The 15712-nt window shown below is 34.7% G+C and overlaps 1 protein-coding gene across 1 annotated transcript in view; it reads left to right on the top strand.

Moving 5' to 3' along the window:
* The window catches only part of SDCCAG8 (SHH signaling and ciliogenesis regulator SDCCAG8), a 110757-nt gene that overhangs the window by 4558 nt on the left and 90487 nt on the right, over positions 1-15712 (top strand). The window contains exons 2-9 of the mRNA XM_082049700.1: positions 1581-1760; positions 1870-1952; positions 7515-7628; positions 7991-8116; positions 8419-8559; positions 9893-9957; positions 12114-12302; positions 14398-14536. Of these exons, the coding sequence (XP_081905826.1) occupies positions 1581-1760; positions 1870-1952; positions 7515-7628; positions 7991-8116; positions 8419-8559; positions 9893-9957; positions 12114-12302; positions 14398-14536 (1037 nt within the window). The remainder of the gene's footprint in view (positions 1-1580; positions 1761-1869; positions 1953-7514; positions 7629-7990; positions 8117-8418; positions 8560-9892; positions 9958-12113; positions 12303-14397; positions 14537-15712) is intronic.

Raw genomic sequence — 15712 nt, 5'->3', positions numbered from 1 at the left:
TTTTCAGTTATGTATGCATTATATCAGTTTACAGATTACAAATATGTAAACATAAATAAAGGACATGTGCCTAAAAGCTTGTAATTTTTCTAGTTGTAGCAGTTGCTCCAATAAAAGATGTTACCTTAAAAGCTTTGTCTCACAGGAGTGAAATTCCTGTTCCGTGGGCATTTATACCAAAGTATGCAGTAGTCCTGGGGGAGAATAACCCTCCAAAGAATTCAGGGCTAAGTGGAAAAAAGTGGTTATGATTATATGTTTCTGAAAGTACGGTTTTGAGAGACTGGGGTTTTGTTTTAAATTATTAATAACAGTTAACTATTAATGAAACTTTTCTGATTCAGGGTGGTTTTGACTGGTAGTCACAAATGACTGTGGCATTTCTTATAAAAGAAACATGTTTGTTATATTCCTGCTGAAGTGGCTGTGAATTGTGAAGAAGGATGGTGTCACTGAGACAGCTCACTTGGTAGTACAGCAGAACCTGGAGATCCTGCTTTGTTGAACATTGCAGAAAGCCATACTACTTAGATTACCACTCTGCCTTTTCTAGGTACAATATCTGTTGCTTAAAGGGAAGAGGAATGAAATACTCATCTCCTTTTGTACATAGGCAGTTGAAAGAAAGAAGTAATAAGTGAGTCACCTGAGGTCCTATGGTGTGAACTAGAAGTATCATTATCTAAAAGCAAGCCCATATTTTCTGGTTCCTAATCTAGTTGTCATCTCTCAGCTGCAAATCTCTCCAATTTCTTTTCTGGCGTATTGGAAATGATCAGCTGTATCAGAGTGATATGATGATTATGATTGGATTTTTTTTTTTTTTAATGAAGTCAACTGAATCAAATAAAAATTTTAAAAAGGAACATAAGAACAATATATTGAAAGCGAGAAACGTATCACCCCCCCCAGTAAGTCGGTTAGTTCTTGAAAGTGTTCACAAAAATATTTGTATTTATCTGGAAAGAGGTGTTTTGCTTGCTTTTTTTTTTTTCTTTCTTCCCTTCCCACAACACTTGTTCAGTAGTCATTGGTCTTTATTTAATCACTGTTTTCAGTTGGCTTAGTTTGCTGAGTTTTTATGTCATTTACGCAGCTATTTTTCAGTTATGCTGCACGTTGCTTTGTCATGTGTGGTGACGTCATTAGATTTCACAAATATTGTACTTGGTGCCTGATCCTGCACATTGTGTGAAATATAGCATGAGCTTTAGTTACATTGAAAAGTTTCAAAGCTGTATATGCTAGAAAATATTTTAGGGTCAAGGTTATTTTTTTTCTCCCTGATGGAGATTTGTAATAGTAACTACTGCTGCAGAGTCCTAATGTATTGTCAGGCCAAGATGCTATTTATAGCTTCCTCTTTAAAAATGTAGTAAATATTTCTTGTGACATAAGTAGTTACTTTGGCTATTTGCATTAGGTAATTGCTTCCAGGGACTGAGGTTAGATCAAGTAGTCAAGCTAGATAGATGCTGAATGCTTTTAGTTCTTCCATTTTATTTCAAATTTAAAATATCAGTCAGTAAATACTTTCTTTTATGTTGTTTATTGTGGCTAATGATTTTTTTTTCCTTCAGAACGTGCTAGTGAAAGCATTCATCAACTGAAATATGCCTTGGAGGACAAACAGTTTGCAAAGGATGATAGTGAAGTTGGATCTGACCAGTCCTCTGAGGACAGGGGCAGTGATGATGTGGACAGGGGCAATGATGACAGTGGGAATGTAGCCTGGCAGGAACTGCAGAACAGTCATGCAGGTAAGATGACTCTGAAAGCAAGTGGTTTAAAAATTGTTAGAAATGATACTAATTTCAATGAAAAAAGTAAGTATTTTTGTTATAATAAATGTGTTTTATCTCTTCCTAGTTAATCAACTTAAATTTTTGTTGGAACATCAAGAAAGAATGGAAAGTGAAGTCTCTCTGTCAAGGACGAAGATGTCGTTCTGTGTATGTTGCTTCTCCTTTTTTCTTTTGTGTTGTTTGAATGAGTGGCATGCATCATAAGATCACTTTTTAAGTATTCAGGAAGAAAAAGAAGCACCAAATAATTTTTTTTATTCTGAAATATAGGAGATAGTTGAGGCAGTGGCCAGAACTTGAGTATGCTTATGACCATAGTGGAAGAAAAGGAGATCTCTAAGACAGCATTTAGACTTTTCTCCTCTTTTGGTGACTGTGTGGGTCACAGTCCACTTTGCTTTCAGCTTTCTCATCTTTGTCTTTCCACCAAAAGTTCATCCTTTTTGTTTTGGAAACAGGTGGGAATGACTACATGGACACATTTCTGTAAAAGCAGCCTCTGCTCTTGTTTGAGTGTACTTTAAGGATTCTGGAAGGCTTTCTCCCACTGTAACCATGCTTTTTCTCTAGACGATCAGAGATGTTCATGTAACAACAGGCCTTGTAGGTCTCTGTAAAACTTAGTTTACATCCTTACATGGGCTTCTCAGATTTAACCTCTTGCAGCAGAGTTGCACCAATGGACAGTTTAGTTACTAGTATCTGACAGTTGCTCTGCATCTCTAAAGGAAAATAATGTAAAGGCATTGTTCCAGTTTTATCTTTTGATGTCCTTCACTGACTAGTGTGGTTTATACTAAGCAAGACAAGCACGTCTTTGCTCTCAAAGTTGATGTGGCAGCAGAACAATCTGAAGCTTATATTCCTGCTGTGTTGCCTTGAGCCGGTGTAATGAGCCTAGCTCTACTGTTCTGGCATTGAGAAATTTTATTTAAAGCTCAACTTTACTGAGCATTCTAAAATCCATGGTTGTTCTCCAAGGTACTTTTGCTTCATAAAGGTGCAGGATAGAATTAGTGTTTTGTGGCTCAAGGGAACAGTGTATCATTGAGTGATCCTGACATGACACAAATCAGTATCAACATGTATTTAGTACTTGAAGCGGGGGGGGAAGCATCTTTTAATCCATCTTTGTCCAAATTTTCTACTTATATTTGGAAATTTCAGTAGAGTAGAAAAATTCAGAAAATGGGATGCTTTTGCTCAGAAACATGTGATAATACTTTTGGGGAGTGGATTAAAGGATGAAGGAGTAAAGAGAAAAGCTGGGAGTTTACTGTATTGATAGGGCATTGTCCCATTTCTTTTTCTTGAAGTTTCCAATGAGAGGGATTCTGTGAAGTGGTAGCCTTATTCTCCTTTTCAACTGTCCTCCATCTGCTTGCTAACCAGGATGTGAAAGTGTTCTGAAAACAGACCAAGTATAAAACTCAAAAAATGTGGAAGTACAAAAGTGCACACACACAAAACCCCTCAAACCCTTAAAAAATAAGAGCTTATCTGGTGATTTGCTGGACACCACAGGAATTCTTCTTGTGTTAGAAGAATCAGATTCCCCAAAGGTCAAGGAAAGCAAAGTAATCTTAACCTTTTGTTTTGAAATATGCTGAAATACCTGATGATTACTTAATAAGAGATGACTGCATGCGTCTATAGCTAAATATAATATTTCACATAAAATATACTATTTATTAAAATTTACAGCATTTCATACATATAAATAACATTGTCTCACAATTTCTTTCTCTTGCTGTGCTGGTTTGACTAAAAGTGAGTTAATTTTCTTCATGCAGTTGGAAACCTTTCTTTTTCATAGCTAGCACAGTTGTTTTTTGAATTTAGTTTGAGAACAAGAAGATAACACCCCAGGACATAGTTAATGTTTTTAATTGCTCTGATCTGAGAGCCGAGAATGTTCTGAGCACTCTGCCCGCAGGTTTGAGGCGGCAAGGAAGTGGGGCATGGATGAGTCAGAGCTTGACTGACATCCAGACTGATCAATAAGAGTATTCCAGCCCATTAGTGTCACACTTCATATTTAAGGCAAGTCAGGATCTTCTGGTCTCTCTCTTGCTCTCAGAGACCTGTTGAGGGGAGTTCTGTTCGGGACTTTGCCGTCTTGTGATTTGCAGAGGCCTCTGGGCCTTCCTGCTTTTCTTCTCTCTCTGGGATTGGCTGTTGGGACCTGGTGCTGCTGCCTGGGACTGGCTGCTCAGTGTGGATGGAGTTCATGAGGAATGACGTTGCATATCTTTTCTTTTATATTCTATTTTATATATATATATATATATATTTATTAGTATTTTTTTATTTTATTAAACTGTGTTTATCTCAATCTGAGTTTCTCCCTTCCATTTTGATTCTCTCCCCTATTTGGGGGGATGGGGTGAGTGAGTGATTGGCTGTTGTAGTTATATTAATAGCTCAGGTTAAACCACAACACTTGCACATTGGTAAAAGTTGCAATAGACATCAAATGAGTACATCTTTTCTTTGATTACACCCAGATGGTTGGGCAGAGATTTTTCCTTTTGCTCTCTACCTCATCATCTGAGGTCAAGGCCAACCATGATTGCTTCATACAACAACTGCAGTTCTACAAGCTGGGTCTTGGCTGACCTAACTGAAATTTGAGGCATTCTGGAAAATTAAAAGGTGGGCCAAATTATTTGGCATGTTGGCAAAACTATATGTCACCATGTAGACTGCTGGCCTCCAAAGCTGCCAAGCATTTATATTGTATAAAACCTTGTGTTTATATCGTAAACTTTTCAGTATTAAGAAGGCAAATGTGAGTGGCATTTCTGAGACTTAGGCATAAACATTTGGTAATTCGTACTAACCAGGTGTTTCTGATTTTAATATTTGGCCTATATTTGCCTGTATTTATAATATTTGCCTCTCCGGCCTGTATTGTTTCATGCTACAACATGTTATACTATCAGAATATTAATGAAAAATTTCCAAATTAATTTATAATTAATTTATAACAATTGTGTAGTGAAAAGATTAAAAAAAATAAATCACAAATTATCTACCAGGCATTTGCCCCATGAAAGGGCAGGTAGAGGTTTCTAAATAAATAAATATCCCAGTGACAGTGCTGAGAGTTAATAAATTGTGTTAAGAAGTCCTCTTTTTTTTTTTTTTTTTTCCCCTGTTGGGAAAATGTACTATGTAGTCTTTTCCTTTTAGTGACACCATTTTTCAGCACTCTTTTGTATACCTTACACCAATGTTTCTTAAGCATCTCAGGTTAAGCATTAGCACTGTTGGTGAAAAAAGGAATGGAAACGGAGTTTTCTTTCATTTTCAAACACTACAGCAGTGTAATCTTTTCAGGAAGGCAGCTGGAGGTCTCAGCTGCAAGATGTCTGTTATACTTTCCAAAAAGAGGGATGGATGAGCAGGAGCCAGAGGAACAGAATGATGCATTACAAATATTAGTGGTGCTATGTATATGCTTTAACAAGTGTGATTCATTTTTTAAAACTTCATGAAGTAGTTGAGATTAACAGACCTCAAAGCAAGGTGAATTCTGTGTCATTAGAACATGGAACTTACATGTACTGAGTCAGGTATAGTACATTGCAAATTCATAGTCCTTTCTCTGCATGTTTTTCTAGAAGGTTCTGGAAAATCCTCTAGTTGTCTCCACAATCTTAGTTCTGACTTTCTCAAGAGTCTCCCCTTTAATATGGACAATACTTACACTAGGTGTAATTTGACAGGTTGGCTTTTGTTGCTAGAAACCTTCACCTCAGCCTAGTGGATTTTATCTTTAAAAGTTGGCAGAAGCTCTGGATAACTTGTAGATGTAATACCTAGCCATTAGTAGCTTTGATTGGGTTTTTTTTTGTTTCTATTGGTGGGGTTTTTTGTGGTTTGGGTTTTGTTTGTTGGTTTATTTGGTTTTGGGTTTTTGTTGTTGTTGCTTGAATAGTGAATGTGCAATAATAGTAATATCTAAAACCAGAGATTTAGGTTTCTGAATCTTTTCAGAGATTCAGGATATTTAGGGTCTGACTTTTCAGTTAGCTCCTGAAAATGAGTTCTATGATATTTAACACTTTTAAGTATATTTGAGAAGCATATAATGGAATATTTTTGCACAGAAGTGTGTGTTTACTATCTTGAATCCAGAGATGTTAGAATTGTATACATTTGAAAACTAGTTAGGGATTGGTATAAAGATTTCATCCAGAATAGTGAACTAATGCTGGGAATGCATCTGTTTTTCCTCTGAGAGGAACCCACTAACAACTCTGTACATTTTGTATCCTTACCACAAAAGAATGCAAAAAAGGGAGATTTATCCTATTACAAATGTGAGTAAAACTGTTCAGTGAATTTGTGACAAACACAGAGTTCTTTGGTATAAGATGATATATGTTCTACTTACACACATGTCACAGTTTGTCTTAATTTTGATTATTAAAAGAAAAACAAAACAAAACATTGTGGTTTGCCTTGATATACTTTCTTTTAGCTTCAGAAATTAAAAAAGTTAGTATCTGTCAACTAGCGTTAGACTGTACTTAGTTCTTTCACTGGATGAAGTTTGCAATAGTAGAATACCAAACTAAGGTAGGAAAACTATTGAAATACGTAAGAAGGATGAATGAGGATCTGATAGTAGCTGATTTTTTTCTTTTTTTTTTAATTTGCAAGTTGAGACTTCATTAAATATTTTTGTGATTATTCAAAGGCAGTTTCATTGTAGACTAACATATTTATGCCTAATATTATTACTCCATTAAAGTAATTTTGAAGCATGTTATACTTCATTAGAATAAATTATTATACAATAAAGAATATTTGTTATATTAACTCTAAGTAAGTCATTTATATGAGACTGACAAGGACTGTTAGTTGCTAATAGGATCGAAGAGAGGCTGTAGTTTTCAGGAAACTGTTGCATTTGTGATTTTATAGGTGTTTTAATAACATTTATTTACATTCTTAATCAATACTGTAGTCTTAGGAGTAAATGTTGTAAAGTTACAGCAATTGTGTTTTTCACATTTTGTCAAAAGTTTAATCCCTATTTAAATCTTGCTGAGCAAGGCAGAGATGTCAATGTTTATCTTGAATGGGCAAGGATTCTCTTCTTTACAGTTTATAACTAGTTATTTGTGAGGCTATCAAAATTTTTACCTGTTTATAGGACCATCAGAAAGGTTTTTTAGAGTTGTCTTTTAAAATACTGATAATCAGGTTCTTTGATAAATGTGGTATCTGTTACATGTTTTCCCATGTCTCTAATCAAAATTGCAGACATAGTTGTGTTTCTGTAGCAACTGTTAATGAACATTTAGAGAAGTAGCCTTTGATGCATATCCACAACTCATTAAAATTTAAGGATTTTTTTTTAATTAATTTCACAGAGAAGAAAATACCCCCTTAAGTTTGTCTAAAGTGGATAATATACCTAAATAGCAGTGTGAATTTCATTTACAAATGGATTTGTGGTTATGATTTAATCCTGCTTTATAGATGTGTTTAGTCAAGCAGCTGTACTATTTGACAGAAGTGACACATGTACTTTTTGTATGGAAGATTTTAGGTTCTTACTGTTTCTTCCTTCCTCCTGATCTAGTATTTGGTGACTTTTTGTTAACTGTACATAGTACTCGGTGTGCAAGCAACATCTTATTGCAATAAATGAAAAAACGCAAAATAACACATGCTTTTCTTTACTTCCTTCAGAAAACTCCGGAAGTTGCAACTAGAGACTTACCAGCCCTTTCTGATCTCGTTCCTGTAATCAATGATCAGTCACAGTACATCAACCATTTAGAAGCAGAAGTCAAATTTTGCAAGGTACTAGGCAACATATTTCACCTACTAAACCCCTGGACTTCTACATCTGAAGAGTTGCTTTAAAAACAACTGATACTTGGTGTTGAGATTGATTGTTGTAATGACCAAAACTGAGTCAAACACAGTTCAGCAGATACTGAGCCTCACCATGCATCTTGGTGCCTGCCCAGTGTTTAAGGGTCTTCAAAGGCACAAATAGCTTGAATTTCCATGTAATGAAATATGTATTTTGAGTATTCTTATTCTCTCTAAATGGGTTAAAATAGTTGAGAACGTTAGTTTAGACTTTTGGTCTCAAGATGTATTTAAATGTTGGTAGCCTTCTCAAGGAGCCTTTTACATGCAGTTTCTGTATCCTGTAGGAGGAATTGTCTGGGATGAAACGTCGACTACAAGTAGTTGTACTTGAAAATGAGGAACTCCATCAGAAACTGAAATTTTTAACTACAGAACATATGTGGAGAGAACAGACTCTTCTAGATGCCTCGGTAAGTTTTTATTTTTCTGTGGTTGTTTTAATCAGTGTTTAGGGGCCCACACCTTATTAAGGAAGGCTTTTAAAATGTTTATCCACAAACTGAATTTTAGTCAAAATTTCATGAAAATTTGTAAACGTGGATTTCTCTGGATAACATCATTATCGTAGGTTTCCAACTTCAATAACTTTTTTATTGGCTCTTGTATCCTACTGTAATGAAAATCACAAGATTCAATACTTATATAATTGAAATTTGTTTAAAAAAATCCAGCCTACGTACTTATAACTGAAGCATTAATATTTTTATTATAGGCAGATGCTCAGAACTCCTGCCCTTTAGGTGGTAATGACTGTAGCATGCATCGGCCTGTCACTTCGTCACCAGCACGTAACAAAGATCAGGCTTCTGTTACAGCAGCTGTTGAAGAAATAGAAAAATGGCATGTAGAACTGGTTGGTATTAACTTTCTTTGCAGAGACATACTTTTGTAAAACCTTTTAGTGCTTCGTTGTTGCTGCAGTTCTGATGATCAATTTTGTAACGGACATACAGCAGAGTTATGATTGATGGAACCTTAATCTGAGGTCAGATTTTCTCGTAAATCTCATCTTCTCATTATATCCTAATTAATATTATTATCCAGTTAGACACAGATGACAGATTGTATCTGCAGATGTTGACTTCCCAGAGATACGTCTTTGTTTAAGAATGTCTTGTCAGTCATGGCTCCACTGTACTTTAGAGATTCATAGCAGTAACAGAGCACACAAGCAGGTGGAAACTAGCTGGTATAATTTAGGCAGCCCTCCAGGTAGTCTCTTTTGCAATAAGGCGCAGGCTCAGTAGGGTACAAAAGTCACTTTGTGCAGTCTGTTTTTCCTAAGCTGAATTTCACATTTTTTTGCTTTCAGAGATATAGAGGAGCCCTAGGGATACAAAGACAATGTTGTCTCTATCCTGTATTTTTAGTTTGAAAAGGTATTCTTAATTTTTGGGCTCTAAATTAATGGAGTAGCATTGCCTTATTTTGGGAAAAACACGGTTAACTGAAAGTTTTGATATATTTAATCCATGTGTATGTCTGTGCTGTTAATTCTTCAATATAATTATGTGTATTTATTAATTTTTCCAAGTAAATACGTATTTTTGTTATTTTTATGCCTCATCTAGAGCTGAAAATATCTTCAGTGATCCTTATCTGCAGTTGTTTGAAAGCTAGTTTTTACAGTAATTGCACTTTTTCTTCATCTCTCATATTAAGTAGGGGAATCATATTGATTGACATCTTTCTGATCACCATAGCAATCTAATTTTCTAGTGTTTTATCTGGTTTGTTATCACCATTGTATTTAACATTGGTGTGGTTGATTTGTATATCTAGTTTTTCACCAGATAATAAGAGTAGCGCATTATATTATAAATAAGTGGCCTGTCTATTAGAAGTTCTTCAGAATTCTTCTTTTATTTCTGCTGACTTCTGGGAAAGTGAGAGCAAACTTGAGACAAGATTGCCAGTTTGTGTAAGTCATTGTACATGGCTGCAATTGAAGCTGGAGCAATTTACCATATAAGGATCTGGCAAGGTGTACAGAAATAAGAAAATGGGAGAGTTGTTAATTTTGTAGACTTTCACAAGTGTGAGATATTTATAGTTCTGATGCTAGTGTTTCAACAAGTTGATATGTTCAGGAGAAAAGAATGAATGTGGCTAATGTCTAGATTTATTTATAAAGACAAAATTATGAGAAAGCAAAAGACGCTTATTTTCTCCCATCTTTTCTAAAGGAGAAACTAAAACTTCTTTATCAAGAAAAAGTCAGTATCCTCGATGCTCAAATACAATCTCTAAGGTAAAGTGATTTTTTTTTTTTTTTTCCTTAAACCTATTGTTAATAAATTATCACCTCATAATGGCGTGGACCACTCTTAATTTAAATTTAAGTAAGAGAATTCCTAAACATCTGAATGTCATGTTTTCTGATAGTGTTCCTGAAAGCTGGTTTTACATGAAGTTTTCTCAACTATAGATATATCAAAATTGAATGTACTGCTATTATATAGCAACATTAACAATATATACATTTTATAAATACAAGTGAATTATTTCTAGAAATTACAAATCGATATAAAATGTTTATCCTTTTTACTGTTTGTCTGTTAAGGTAGATGAATTTAAAAGAAAAAGTTAGAATTTTGATTTGTGTGAGCTTTTTCATAATTAGCTTTCTTCTGCTGGTATTTTATATTACAAGTTTTAGAAATGTTAAGCATCAAACTAATTTAGGCTAGGTAATGATTTTGGAGCAGGAAAATGTAGTTTTGAAGCATGCAGGCAGTGTGTCCAGTCATGTAACCTACAGATCTTTAAACACAAAAATATTTGAAAATAAGTCCTCTTGTACTCCTCAAAATATTAAAGGTTTGAATAGATACCAAACTATAGCAAAACAAAGGTAGAGGCAATCACTTCAGGATTTGGTGTTCTGGAGTAAACTTCCCCCTGTACACCTGCACTCATGATACTACTACTGAATCTGTTTAATTCTGTTTTTCCCTACATAAATTGTGGTTTCATACATCTGAAAATTCTAGACGTGTGTGTGTGTAGGAAGAGTTACTGGTAGGGACACAAGTTCAAATATGCCCTCTGTAGTACTGAAATCTTAAATAGGCAAAAACAGTTGTGCTAATGAAAGTAAAAGAAGACCTTAAATTTCAGCTACATAATACAATTCCCCTCCTTCCCCCTGACCTTGGTTTGAAGTGTAATGTATCTCCAGGAATAAATGTTGGAAGCTAAATTAGCCTGAAAATTTCCACAAGTACATTATTCAGCCTCTTGATTTCTCCTAAGGGGCATGATCTTTCAAACTGCATGTTCTGCAAAGCACTTGAGTGTTCACTAGATTTTAATTAAAGTGAGAAATTATATTGCTTTCAGTTGGACTATCCTTGTTTTTTACTTTAAGTGTGAATTTACATAGGACTTGCTGATTCCTATCCAAGAGTTCCAAACAATAGGTCCATCGTACTGTGACTGTCGAAGGATACATGCAGAGCAAGTTCTGTTCAGGTTGTAGTGGATTATATTTAATAGAACAACTCCTAAAATTGGAAAAACTGCACAGATTTCCCAGATGGAAATAAGCATGCATGCAGTGCATACATCATGTGCACAGTAAATCCAATGCAAGCAAAATGTGTCAGACTTACTCTGTGTGTGCTGCCCAGATGGCCTGCATAACAAACCCAAAGCTTTGGATTCATTGCACAGTTTGTCAAATTGATCTATATGTGCACAGTGTGTGTTTGTCTGGAACTTCCTGATGTCAGCATTCCTACCGCTTGCACTCTCCCTGCCCTGACAGATGCTTGGAAATTCTGGAGAAAATTCTTCAGGGCACTTGTTAAAAATTTTGGAGACAAGTAAAAAACTTATTGTGTTTTTTCTGGAGATGTGGTTGACCTCAAGTTTGTGTGTATCACTGGATCAGAGTGAATGTGCTGAATATAACTGGATTTTGTCTAGGGAGCTTAGGGGACTTGTCCTTTATATTTACAGTTAATTTGAGAGTAGAGAAGAAATGTGAATTTAGTGATATTATTAGTAAGGACAACAACCAAAAATGACAGAGTATTGAAATATTTATACAGCTGATAGTGTTTCTTGCTAATGAATCTTTTACTCTGTTCAGACCATATTTAAGCCTACAAATTGTATCTAATAATTCTCTGTATAACTTCACTGCATTCTGATACTACGGAATGAAGGAACAAATTATATTAATTTCATTTTACCTATTAATAATTTTGTGCAGTTCAATTATTATTTCTCTGAAGTCTTCCTTAGCCTACTGAAATGTGTAAAATAATGTTCATTACAGGAATTCTTACAGTTCTTTTGAAGTTATATCTGTAATTATGTATTGCATTAAAATCTAACTTGTAGAAATGTTTGATTGCACAAATGATTTTTTTTTTTTTTTTAATAATTTCTTCTTTCTAGAAAAGACCTTTCAGAATCTCGGAAAACATGCCAGGATTTGGAAGGAAAGCTAAAACACCAAAAGTCTCTTGTTTCAGCCATGAATTGTAGCCGGGTTGGTGGTCTGTGTCTGAAATGTGCACAACATGAGGCAGTTCTTGCACAGACTCATTGTAATGTTCACAAGCAGACCATCGAGATGGTAAAAAAGTAGGTTTGGGGGGTATTTTCTTTCTTATTGAAAGTACAGTTGCTTACATTAAACTGTGTGAATCTCAATGTGTTTGGTTGCATTCATAGAGAGATGTGCACTTAGAGAACAATGGAGTCCCACCTTGAAGTTATAATGTTAAGTCAGTGACAGAGTAAGAGTGCGGGTCCCAACCACTTTGAAAGCCACAATAGTTTTGCTACTTATTTTGACTTGGAAAGAAAGTTAGTTATTGTCTTGTAATTATGATACCTTGGTCTGTCCAGATAAACAGACTGTTGATAATCTGTTTCTTGCACTTTTTGTACAAACAAAACCTTTAGTCTGTCAGAAGAAATATTATGGAAGTTCCTGTATTTTTATTGATTATTTCTTGCAAAAGTGCCTTATTGTTCTGTAGTTGGAAGTTTTTCTCACCCCACTTTATTCTCATTACATTTGGGGAACTTTAGGATACATCAGCAGCACAATCCTCTTTTTTTTTTCCTTTGAATTTCTCAGTAGGTCAGGTGTTTGGGATAGGATGCATTGCTCTTCCCTAACTACAATAAGTCAGGGGAAAAAAGTTTATTTGGATAAAAATAAATTAAATTATTTGCTGCAGCCTTTTAAAAATTGTAGCTTTTATTTAAATTATATTTTAAAAGTTATACAGGCTGAATATAATAGAATATAATAAAATATTATAAAATTCCAATAGCATTAAAATGTGTTTTTCTTAAATTCTGCTAGTCAGCCATTTTCAAAAATCTCTCCCTTTCTACTGTCTAGAAATAATGATAGGATTCTGCAGTTTTCTTGAAGTTTGTTAAACAGACGTCTGTTTATTGTCAGGTACCTGAAGCTTCTTAATATTTCTGACGTTTTAGAATGAGACTGCTAGAGATGAGGTAGTGGGTCAATTCAAAGCAAGAAGACCAAAGGAACCTAGGACATACAGTCTGTCAAATGGATATTATCTTTACATGTTAGATGGCTGTTACCAGGATTTATGTATTTTTCTATTGTCAAGTCCAAGAATTTTCTTGGAAAGGTCTCTTTTGCTTGTAAATCATGTTTCAAAATCTACTTTGGTAAGAAAAAGAATTATTTGTCACAGACACTGGAAAATATGAACATAGTATAAATCAATACCTTCTTGTCATCTTTTATTATAGTGAAGTTTGACATTTATCTTTCCTAAACCATTATCTCAGTTTGAGATTTAACAATCTGAAAGCTACATCTTCCTGTGATGCAACTTACTAAGAACGAAGATATTTCAGTAGGGATTATAACAGGCAATTTGTCCAAATCTTCTTGAAATGAAATTTCAAAATATGTCTCTTAGTTTTCTGGCAAATACAACTGTGTTACCCTTCCACACAACATGAAGAAAGGAAAAAAAAAATAAACCCAAACCAAACAGTTTTCAGCCAGAATCTCTAGTTGCACCTAAACCACAGGTAATTGTATTCTCAATTTAAAAGTTTTCAACATCTCAAAATAATGAAAAAAGGTGAAGTATTGCAGTTTTCCTGACTGTGCTTTGCCATTTGTATGCATCTCAGTTGCTGAGTTAATGGAAGTTCATAGGAGATGGACAATCCAGAGATCTTATTGTTTAGTTTAGTTCAGTTGACAGCAAAGGGCTGTTGATTTTCATTTGATATACTTAGCAACCTGAATTACTTGTTGTACCTAACCCTTCCTTTTATTTTTTCTCCGTATTTTACATTTAATGACAGTGTAATTTCATATTGCTTCAATCTGTTGTTTGTTTTTTTTTTTTTCCATAAATGTGCCACCCCACTCCCCTTATTTTTTTTTAGATGGATTCTTGTTTCGTAGTGCCAACAGAATGTTGCTCAGCATCAGTATATTTGTGACTTGAGCTCTGCTCTGATTACCAGCAGTTTCACTAATGTTCCCTCCTTCTGAAGTGAAGGACAGGTCATCAAGCAAATTATATCTTTAATATCTGCCAAGCTAGCAGTATGCTGTCTTTCACTGTTAACCCATGCTGGCTTTAGTCTTGCTTTGCTTACAACCCTTATGTCTTTTGTCTGTTACCATTTTATACTTGATATACCTGTTTGTCTGTTTTGTATGCAGAGAAAGAGATGACTTGGCGGATGCCCTTGTTTCACTACGACAAAATATGAAAGAAATGCAGAAAAGAGAATCTAATGCTTGTGAGCAAGTTAAACAAGCTGTGCAAATGGCAGAAGAGGCCAGTTTAGAAAAAACAAAGGTAAATTAATCAAGAAATGAGCTTTTAAGTATTCAGATCTACTGCAAATGTTAATTAGTTTTCATGCTAATGAGAGAATACATGCATAAGACCTTTATCAGATGTTGATGATGTAGTAGATTTAAAGGGATTACAGTGTGTGACTGTTTCTGAGCAGTAACATAAACTCTTTCTATTCTTAAATTCTCATTAAGGCGGTAGGGTGTTTTGCGTTCTTGGACCATTATTTAAATTCTGAGGTAGTTTCACAGTGTAGGTGATAGAAATTGGATGTTAGAATTTTCAAAGGGATTAATGACGTATCACATTTCTGAGCTACTCTGGAAAGAATGCCTAAGATAGTTACAAGCAATTTTTGCCTTAGAAGATTGCAGTGCAAGAACTGATTAACTAAGAGAACTCTTTGAAGATGAGGAGTCCTGTCTAATGCTATTTGCAGGAAGCTTTTGGTGCTATGTAAATAATGATGGTAAAACTGGTTTTGATCAAATGCCTTAGTTACTATGTATAATCAACAGATATTGACTTATCTTCTTGTTATTTAGTGACATCTACTGTATTAGTAGTGAATTACTATGGAATTGAGAGGTTTGGGTTTTTTTCTTAGTGAAATGCTATTTTTTACTAGTGGACAAGACAGATATAGTTGTTCTATTGATCAAATTGGTATTATTCATCCAGTGCTGTAAGAGACAGTGTGTGTAGGGTCTTTAACTATAAACAGTGGGGAAAAAATAATAAGAGCTGGATATCATATGTGCTTGTTAAATTTAACTTCAGCTTATTACAGCTCCTTGATTTTACTGAACGAAGAGAGAAAAAAATCCTCCTGAGCCCACTGCTCACCTGTCATATCCGGTCCCTGAGTGGTTAAATTTTTAAATTAATTTAAATGTAATTAAAATACTTTTCCTCACCTGCGATAAGTTATTTGTTTTTCCTCTTTTTTTTTTTTTTTTAATTAGGTGTTGGTGTCTTTATTTTAACATGTAAAAAGAAAATCCTTATAAATTCTGATTCAGTCTGTCTCATGTTAGAAATGTGGCCTAAGAATCAAACTTAGTAAGAAGAATTAGTAGAACTTTTAATAAAATGGGTCTTTATGCCTATACTATTTCTGCTACATAAAGCAAGCAGCTCGTTGGGGTCTCTACTGGCCACTCTCTTCACTGCAGC

Source organism: Streptopelia decaocto, assembly GCF_964273445.1.
Source record: "Streptopelia decaocto genome assembly, chromosome: 3".
Taxonomy (NCBI): Eukaryota; Metazoa; Chordata; class Aves; order Columbiformes; family Columbidae; genus Streptopelia; species Streptopelia decaocto.
Note: the sequence above shows the minus strand (reverse complement) of the source record. Positions and strands in the feature narration are given on the sequence as shown.